Source organism: Mauremys reevesii, linkage group 13, assembly GCF_016161935.1.
Source record: "Mauremys reevesii isolate NIE-2019 linkage group 13, ASM1616193v1, whole genome shotgun sequence".
NCBI classification, from domain to species: domain Eukaryota; kingdom Metazoa; phylum Chordata; order Testudines; family Geoemydidae; genus Mauremys; species Mauremys reevesii.
The window spans coordinates 1367772-1377350 of NC_052635.1; the positions used below are offsets into that span (position 1 = coordinate 1367772).

At 46.7% G+C, this 9579-nt stretch overlaps 1 gene segment (V, D, J or C); it reads left to right on the plus strand.

The window, feature by feature from the left end:
- The first annotated feature begins 8382 nt into the window (after positions 1-8382).
- On the plus strand, positions 8383-9360 carry LOC120379831. The segment is given in 2 exon segments: positions 8383-8485; positions 9019-9360. Coding segments are annotated over 2 exon segments (348 nt in total).
- The last annotated feature ends 219 nt before the right edge of the window (positions 9361-9579 follow it).

Here is a 9579-nt window from a genome sequence, read left to right on the forward strand (position 1 = left end):
ACGACCAGCTGAGGGGGTGTCCTGCAATGTGACGGTCTTGTTGCAGGTGCTGAGCTGGGTGACTCGGTCCAGCCCGAAGAACTCCAAGTGTCTGGAATAGAAGGAGATGCTGTGACCCTCCGCTGTTCTTACGATACCAGCTCTACTGGTTACGTCTATCTGAATTGGTACCGTCACCATCCGAATCAAGCCCTACAGTACATACTCAAGAGAGGAGTGAAGCGAGCTCAGGGTTACACCCACACTGCAGAGTTCGCTCAGAAGAAGTTTTCTTCCCAGGCTGAGGACAGCTCCACAGTTCTGAACATCACAGCCCTGGAGCTGTCAGACGCAGCGGTGTATCTCTGCGCCCTGGAGAGGGCACTGTGAGAAAGCCACATAGCGGAGCTGTACAGAAACCCGCCCTTCCCTACAGCGCTGGAGACAGCAGCACTCCTGGGCAGAGCGATCGCTCAGCTAAAAACACCGATTTTCTCCTGAGTAAGTTGTTTAAGCAACTCCATTAAAATGGCACCCTGGAGAGCCATAGAATCCTAGGACTGGGAGAGACCTGGGGTGGGGGGGTCATCTAGTCCAGTCCCCTGCCCTCATGGGTAAATCTCCTACACTCTTCTGAGGATTTCAGCTGCGGAATAACCTGAACCCAGCATGTTTCCTGTGTCTGTTTTGAGCTCCCCCAAACTCCTCCCTCTTCCACTGGGCTGGTTTCTGTTGAAGCGTCCCTAGCTGGAGCTGCCTTCCGACCCATGCAGTTTAGATTCCTCCTCGTAGCCACGTCTTAGAACATAAAGCCTGGGTCGCTAAGGGAGGAATCATGGGGAAGTGTTTTATTCTTAGCATTTGGATATTGAATCTCCTGGGTAAATCGACTGGGGTTTTCAAAGGACTCTGGGCTCCCGTCTCTCATGGAATCCTGGTCTTAAACCTGCTCGAAACCTTTCCCCTCACCCTCGCTGTAACAGAGCCACATAGCAAAGCGATGCAAAATCCCCTCCCCCCCATTGTTGCAGTTGAGGTGAGGCACATGGAGGCTGGGAGATCTGCTAGCCAATTGAAAACACAGATCTGGGGGTGACTGTGCTGATTTCCGTTTTCTTCTTCCACAGCCCCTCGGAGATTAACCGCTAATTGAAACGTCTTCACTGAAAGATGGCTCCTGGAGACCATCCAGGGAGCGAATTTAAATCATGAAATCGCTGGAACGCCTTTTCTCCCGTCCCAAGTGGACGGAGGCGGTTTCCCCTATGTTAACAAAAGAATACGAATTGGTGGTAACGGGTGAGTCTAAAATGATGAGTGAATAAAAGTTGTTAAAAGGAGCCGTTGGCGATGTGTGGTGTGGGATCAATCTGCCATGAATGGGGAGAGCTGGGACTTGAAAAGGAGACCGATTGACTTAGGGATTTCAAAAATTCTATTTGAAATATTTAGCCATCATGGCTAGTAAATATGTGAGTATATCCTCCCCCCCCCAGCAATTATATCTCTGCCTCACTAGGCGCTTATCATGAAAACAAAACAAACAGACAGGCGAGGTAGAGCTGCCATATTATTATCTCCTCTTTACAGCTGGGGAGAGAAGCGCAAACATATCATCTGACTTGCTCTAGTCACCCGGGGCGGAGCTGGGACTTGGACCATGACATCCGGAGCCTACAGCCAGGGGCTTTAAGCCTAAACCCGCCTTTTTCATTGACCCCACCGCTCCCACGAGCCTCACGGCTCCAGTTGCAGCCCAAACCCTGAACCCCAGCGAGTGACCTGAGTCAGGAACCAGTTGCTCAAACGCCTCCCTCTCCGGTGTAGATTTCGACCAGCAGAGGTTTTCTCCCCAGGCTGATGACAGCTCCGCACTTCTGAACATCACAGCCCTGGAGCTGACAGACAGCAGTGTTTTACTGCGTCCTGGCAAGGACCCAGTGACAGAGCCTCACAGCGGAGCTGTACGAAAACCCTCCCTTCCCTACCGCACTGCAGGCTGCAGACATTAGAGCTGCCCAGCAGCTCTCCTGAGGAGCACGATCACTCATTTAAGAACACAGATATTAGCTTGGTTAAGTTGTTTAAGCAACTCCATTAAAATGACACCACTGGAGAATCAGAATTGTAGGCCTGGAATTAACTTCTAGTCCAGTCTCCTGCACTCATGGCAGGACTAAGTATTATCTTCTAGACCATCCCTGACAGGTGTTTGTCCAACCTGCCTTAAAAACCTCCAATGAGGGAGATTCATCAACCTTCCCCAGGCAATTTATTCCGGTGCTTAACCACCCTGAGAGGGAGCTTTTCCTTAATGTTCAACCTAAAGTACAATCTTACTGCAATTGAATCTCCTAGTTTCTTGTCCTAACGTCAGAGGTTAACGGGAACAATTTTTCACATCCCTCCTTACAACTACCTTTCTTGCAGGTGAAAACTGTTATCATTTTCCCTCTCAGTCTTCTCTTCTCCAGACTAAAGAAACCCATTTTTTTTTAAATCTTGACTCTTTAGGCAGGTTTTCTAGACCTTGGTAAATTGTGCCAATGATTAATTACTCTCACTGACCAAAAATAACACCTTATTTCTGGTCCGAATTTGTGTAACGTCCACTTCCCACCATTGGCTCCTGATATATCTTTTTTGCTAGGTTGTAGGGCCCATTATTAAATATTTGTCTGTAATAGACTATAATCAAATCAGCCCTTCACCATCTCTTTGTAAATAGCTTGAGTGTCTTGAGTCTATCACTATAAACATGTTTTCTAATCTTGTTATCATTCTCACAGATCTTCGCCAATTTATCAACCTCCTTCTTGAATTCTGGACACCTGAACTGGACAAAGTATTCCGGCAGCGGCCCCAACACTGCCAAATACAGAATTAAAATAACTTCTCTCCGCTCTTATTTGGCGCTGTCTCTCTCCTCTGGTACTTCAGTACCGTAACCATGGCCTGCAGTGCACTTTCCAGAGACGAGCTAAAAGAGCCAGTGATGCTGCAGGTTTCGCCCAGGAGAGGTTTTCGTCCCAGGCTGATGACAGCTCCACAGTTCTGAGGATCACAGCCCTGGAGCTGGCACTGGCAGACACAGCGGTGTATTACTGCGTCCCGCAGCGCTCAGAGTGACAGAGCCACATAGCAGCGGAAATTAGGCGCGCTGAGACTGGAAACAGCTGCCTTAGGAGAAGTGTTACACTGCATATTTTGGGGTGATTGTACTGCTGTCAAGCTAGTGCTTCCTATGCCCCCCCAAAAAACCCTAAATGTTTTTTCAAATCTTTATAGTAATTTATCAACCTTGGATCATAGAATGGGCGTGAGGTTATTCTGTTAACACCTTGGGATTTTTTTCTCTCATAGACTATAGTATTTTGCAAATAACGTGTAGTAGAAATACTGATTTTTAAAAACGTGAATTAAAATACTGTAGTTAAATATTTTAAATGAAGATAACCTATTTATGAGTGTGCGTGAGAGATTTAAATGACTAGTTGCAAGTCTGAGACAATCACAACCTATAAAACACCTTCTGTTTTGGTGTGATTAGTTAGAAATCTTGTATTGCTTTGTATGACATTTTAATAACGCATGTGACTAAACTAACGCTGTCCAGGCAGATTTGGGGGAAATAACAAGGTAGCGCAACCTACTGGTAAAAAGTATAATACACGTGATTTTAGTCTTTCCAGGTTCTATTTATTTTAGATTTTAACCGTGGAGGGAAAAGAGACTTTTAAAACATATTGCAAGGATGTTGTCTGGGACTTTTTTAAGGAGCCTCTGTGAATGAGACATCCACATTTCATCCTTTGAAAGTCCCAAACTTCATTCCTGGTAAAGCTATCTGAGTATCTATCTACTTATATCATCCCATCACAAACACATCTGAGTGCTTCCAAATATGTATCCTCACAGTCCAGGAGTGGTAGAGAAATAGTAGGATCTCTGTTTTACATATAGGGAAACCTAGGCAGAGAGAGATTAACTGCCTTGACCAAGCTCTCAAAGGGGATCTGTGGTAGAGCTGGCAACTGAATCGAGCTCTCTTGAGTCTCAGATAAGTGCCTCACCCACAACTCCGTCCTTTCCCCTACAATCTCATCAGGATGTCAGCTGCAGAGTCACCTGAACCCATCGTGTTTCCTGTGCCTTTTATGAGCTCAGACTCCTCCCTCTTCCACTCGGCTGGTTTTTGTTGTACAGTCCCAGCTAGATCTGCCTTCGAATACACGAAAATTAGATTCCTCTTCGCAGACACGTTTTAGAGAACATAAAAAAACCCTAGCTCGTTATGGGAGGAATCATGGGGAAGTGTTTTATTCTTAGCATTTGGATATTGAATCTCCTAGGTAAATAGACTGGGATTTTCAAGGGCTTCCATCTCCCATTGAATCCTAGTCTTAAACCTGCTTCAAACCATTTCTCTCAACCTCTCGGTAACCTTAACCCAAAATATAACGCTATCCCCGAACCCTAACTCTACATTCCAACCTCAACTCTAGCCCTCACCCTCAATCTACCGCTTTATCCGAATCCGAACACTAGCCCTAACCCTAAGCCGCAGATTTAACCCGCATCCGAACCCGAACCCTGGTTTCTTTCGATGTAAGCACGCAAATATCATGTTGTTTTAAGGTTCTCAGCCGAACGCTGCAATGGCCCTGGAACCGCTTCTGTGCTGTTGAGATGATGATGTCCTTTAATTAGCTTGTCTTGTTGCAGGTGCTGCGCTCGGTGACTCGGTCCTGTCCAGGGAACCCGAAAAGTCTCGATCAGAAGGAGACACTGTGACACTCAGCTGTTCTTACACCACCAGCGATAACTATGTCTTTCTGTTCTGGTACCGCCAGTATCTGCCCCAAGCCCCGCAGTACATTCTCCGGAAAGGAGCGAAGTCCTACAGCGGCCAAAGCCACACTGCAAGTTTCGCCCAGGAAAGGTTTTCTTCCCAGGCGGATGGAAGCTCCACCGTTTTAACCATCACAGCCGTGGAGCTGGCAGACACCGCGGTGTATCTCTGCGCCCTGCAGCGGGCACAGTGACAGAGCCACATAACAGAGCTGCACAAAAACCCTCCTCCCGTGCGGCAGGCCTGCAGGTGAGGTTAACACATATTAAGCGGCGCCCTTGGGAAGCCGGGTAGAGTCTGTTTTTATGCTGTAATAAGCAGGTGTCTTTGTGGGCGTGGGAGCTGCTGCTCAATGGTCTTTCGAACCCCCCCCCCAATTCGTTCACCATCCAGACACAAGATAAAAAGTGTTCTGCAAAGGTGATCAATACCGGTACCCCCATTTATAGCTGCGGGGAAACTGATGAGGCACAGGGCGCGGAGGTGACTTGCTTATGGTCACCCAGTGGTAAAGCCAGGAAGAGAACCGCCCCCACCCCCTTTGCATCCCAATACACTGATGTGCTGCTCTGTTTTCTAGGACACACTGCCTCGGCCACACAACTTCAGATTCCAAATTGCTTCTCGATGGCCCTGGTTCTTCTGTAGACGCTGGTGATGGACGGAGAAATTCCTCTCTCTCAGCTGTATGCCGCCCATCAGTGTTGTGTCTGAGAGCCTCACAATCTTTAATGAAGCTATCCTCACCACACCACTGTGAGGTAGGGACATGCCAGGACCACCGTGAGACAAATGGGGAATTCAGGCACCGAGAGATTAAGGGACAGATTTTTTAAACGTATTTAGGAACCTAAAGATCAACACAGGCATCTAGAGGAATTTTCAATGTGCTAATGGCGGTTAGTAGATGCTTTAGAGAATCGCACCAGGTGCCTAAATTCCCTTTAAAAAGGAGGAATTTTTGCATTGCAGTAAAATGTAAATAGATCAAAGAATGAAAAAAGAACCCTATCTATCTAACCTACCTACCTACCTACCTACCTATTCCATCTCTGTAGGTTCTGAACATATTGAACTCATTTGGCGTTGATGTTATGAACAGGATCCAAATGAGTGACAGAATGAGTAGACAGAACCTGTCTTCTTACATGGAAGGTTGGCCCTTTACATAGGGTGTAGCCCCTCTGCTCAAATAAGGTAACCCCGAGTCTCCTTTTTTAATTTGGTAGGTGCTGAGACCATCTCTAATTTGCAGCAGCCTCCTACTGCAGAGGCGCTGGCCCGAAGAGGAGCGAATTTGCTCCGCTATTGCTCTTTGGGCTCTAAGGAATTTGCTCATCATTGGTACCGACTATTCTCGCACCAAACCCTAGAACATCTAATCAGTGGGTACCAAAAAACACCCCTTGTAAAATAGTGCACAGACTGGACATCCCGGCGGGCAGGAAGTACTTGCAACCTGGGACTTAAATTATGGTGTGAACAATGACGATGCGGCCACTTGTTACTGCGCTGTTGCACACTGGCAAACGCTGACTCTTTCTGTGCAAAAATGCACCCAGGAGCTCAGATTGTGAGCTCTTCCGGTCAAGGAGCTGCTTTCCCCTGTGTGTCTGTACAGCACCTAACACTATGGGGTCCTGGCTCATCACTGTGACTTACTGGTGCTCAGTGCTGTGCTGGCTCATCACTACCAGCATAATAATAATAATAATAATAAATAACAACAGCAACAGTAAAGTCTGAAAAGAGAAGTGTGAAGAATAAACAGGGCTCTCAATAGATGCTGTTTTATGGCTGAAATGTTCAAATCAGGTAGTGTGTGAAAGCCTCCCATTATTTAATGTATGCATCCTGACAGCACCCTGTGAGAGAGGAAAGTGCTGTTATCCATATACAGTTGGGGCACTGTGGCACAGAAAGTCTTTTCAAAATCATCTCAGTGATTTAGGAGGGCAAGTCCCATTGCAAATTACAAGCAAGGCACAGTTTTTAACAGAGAGGGTGATTCACTCTTGGAACAAACGCCCCAGGGAAGTGGGTTAGCCAAACAGAGATTACTCAAGAAAGGGGTAACAGCATGACATTTTATGGTCTCTGAAATGTAGGAGATCAGACTAGAATCCTAAATGATCTATTGGTTCCTTTTGGCTGTAAAATCAATTTTAAAAAGTGGTTTAGGCAACTAGAAAACCATTAATCCAGCTGGCCCCCATTCCCAGGACCATCAGAATATTTTATGTACTTATCCTAAAAAAAACTCCTGAGAGATAGGGAAATCCCATTTTACAGGTGGGAAAACAAAGTGCAGAAGGACTAAATTACCCTATCCGGATCACAAAAGCAGTCTATGGCAGGTCTGGAAACCGAATCTGAGTTCCCCAAGTCCTTCCCTGGCCTGTACCTTAGCCAGAAAGACCATCCTTTGTTATTCCAAGGAGAATAAGAGTTCACCCTTTTCTGGAAACAATTGTGAGATTAAACAAGAATTGCTGGATTGTTACCTGATATTGAAAGTTTGCTTAACTCCATTAATCGTTAGTGGATAATGCTATAGATTAATAGATTTAATAGGTACTTAATTGTAGGTTAATAGTTTTATAGTCCAGAAGACCACTAGATCATGACCCCCTGTATAACACAGATCACAGAATTTCATCGTGTTTCTCCTGTATTGAGCCCAATAATTTGTGCTTGACTAAAGCGTATCTTCCTCAAGTATCACTGCTGGGGCATCCCACCAGTTGGACGTGGAGACCGATAATTATTATTATTGGTGTGTCTCAGAGATTCAGGGCGAAGGGCCGCAGCAGGGGGGGCAGCAGGGGCCAGGGGCCCCCCCAGCCCCAGCCCAGGCCCCCCATTTTTTTGGGCCTGGGGCCGGGTTCCTTCGCCGCGCGGGGGGGCCCAGGAGCTTCTTCTGCTCCCAGTCTTCGCGGGGGGGTCTTCCCCCCCCCGCGCCGGGACCCCCCGGGGGGCGAATACTCCGAAGTTCACCCAGCTGAGATTGCATTATTATAGCGCCTAGCAGCCAAATTTGACAATGTATTTCGATGCCTAATTCCCATTGATTTCAACGGAACGTGCAGATCTTTAAAATCTGACCCTTAGTCCCCCTGAGCCTCAATTCCTCACCTGTAAAATGGGGATAGAAGTCCTTCCTTAGACTATTTAGACAGTAAATTCTGCAGGACAGAAAATGTTTTGTGTTTTTTTTATTGTGTGTCTGTGCAGCGCCCTGCACAAGGAGGTCTTTATGTGGTACTGCTATATAGAGAAGGGTAATAACGCTATAATGATAATAAATGTAAAGCCGAACACCCGCACGCCTTCAGCGAGCAAGCCGTTCTCCATCTCTTGAGGATGAAAGTTTAAAGAGACCTTTGATGAGCAACATCTTGTGATATGTTCGAAAAAACACCCTCCTTAATCCCCTATTTCCTTTACTGCCACAGCAACCAAACTGCCATGCAATCTTTGCAGATAAGGCAGAAGTGGTGAGGGGTTGAATGCACTCGGAATCTAGTTCTGCTGTAACAGGCGGTGTTATCTCTCTGCCGCCAGCGACAGCAGCAAGCTTCGATCTACGAACAGAACAAAATACCCTGCGGAGTGCCATGAATGGGTGCAGCTGTCTCTTCTTGTCCCTGTTCTGTGAGTAACGCCGCTTATTGTCTATTTTAAATGCATTATTGTTATAGTAACACCCTCCGCCTCCAACTGAAACCAGACCCCATTGTATTGTGTTGAGCTTTGTATAGATACGTACTGAGAGTCAGTCCCTGTCCTAAATAGACAAAATCTAAGGGGAAAAAACAAGTTATTTTATCCCTATTTTACGTAAAGACACAGAGAGAATACAACCGAGAGTTATAACGGTTCCTAAGGGATTTAGAGGCCAAATCTCCGCTACTCTTAATGGTAACCGGGTGGCCAAATCTTTTAGGTGTCTGATGTTCTCAGCCCAGATGAGTTGCTGAGAGTCACCCAGAGAGTTGGTAGCAGGGCTTGAAGTTAAATCCAGTGTCCTGAGCCCCAGTTCAGTGCCCTCCATACCAGACACCTTCCTCTGCCATCACCATTGCAAGCTAACCGAGTCCAGTTCATGTTCCTCTTGTGCTGTGCATCGCTAGCCCACGCTTGTTGTTAAGTATTTTATTTAACTCTCTCTCATTCCCTGCCCCGAGGTGGTATCTGCCTGTCTGATGTAACCCAGTCCCCCGACCAGAGCCGCGCTGAGTTGACTGATGCAAAGATTCAATGCACCCACGACATTCCGACTGGGAATTACGATTCCATTTACTGGTATTACCGGAAGGCCAGCACTGAACTGACTTACATCGCTCACAGCTACAGTGGCGAGAGAAATTCGGGGCGTTTCCGAGTCTATGTTGACCGTGCCAACAGCTCCAGCCTTTTAACGATCGGGACTTTACAGCCGGGAGATGGTGCTGTATATTATTGTGCCTTGCAGCGCACAATGCTTCGCCTGCTGTAACACCCTGAACAATAACTTGCCACGGAAGGAGAGCTGGATCCAAAGACCATTGAAGACAATGGAAAGACTCCTGTTGAATTCAGTGGTGCAGCTCAGGTGATTAAAGAGAACCGTGGGCATAAATTCCCGCAGAAAGAGAATTCTCGTGCCTAGCAATGTCTGGGGTTAGAAATGGACTGGATTCCTCAGGAAGGTTGGTCAAAAGTTAGAAAATAAATAGACAAGGCGGGTCAGCTTTCACAGAGTTCTG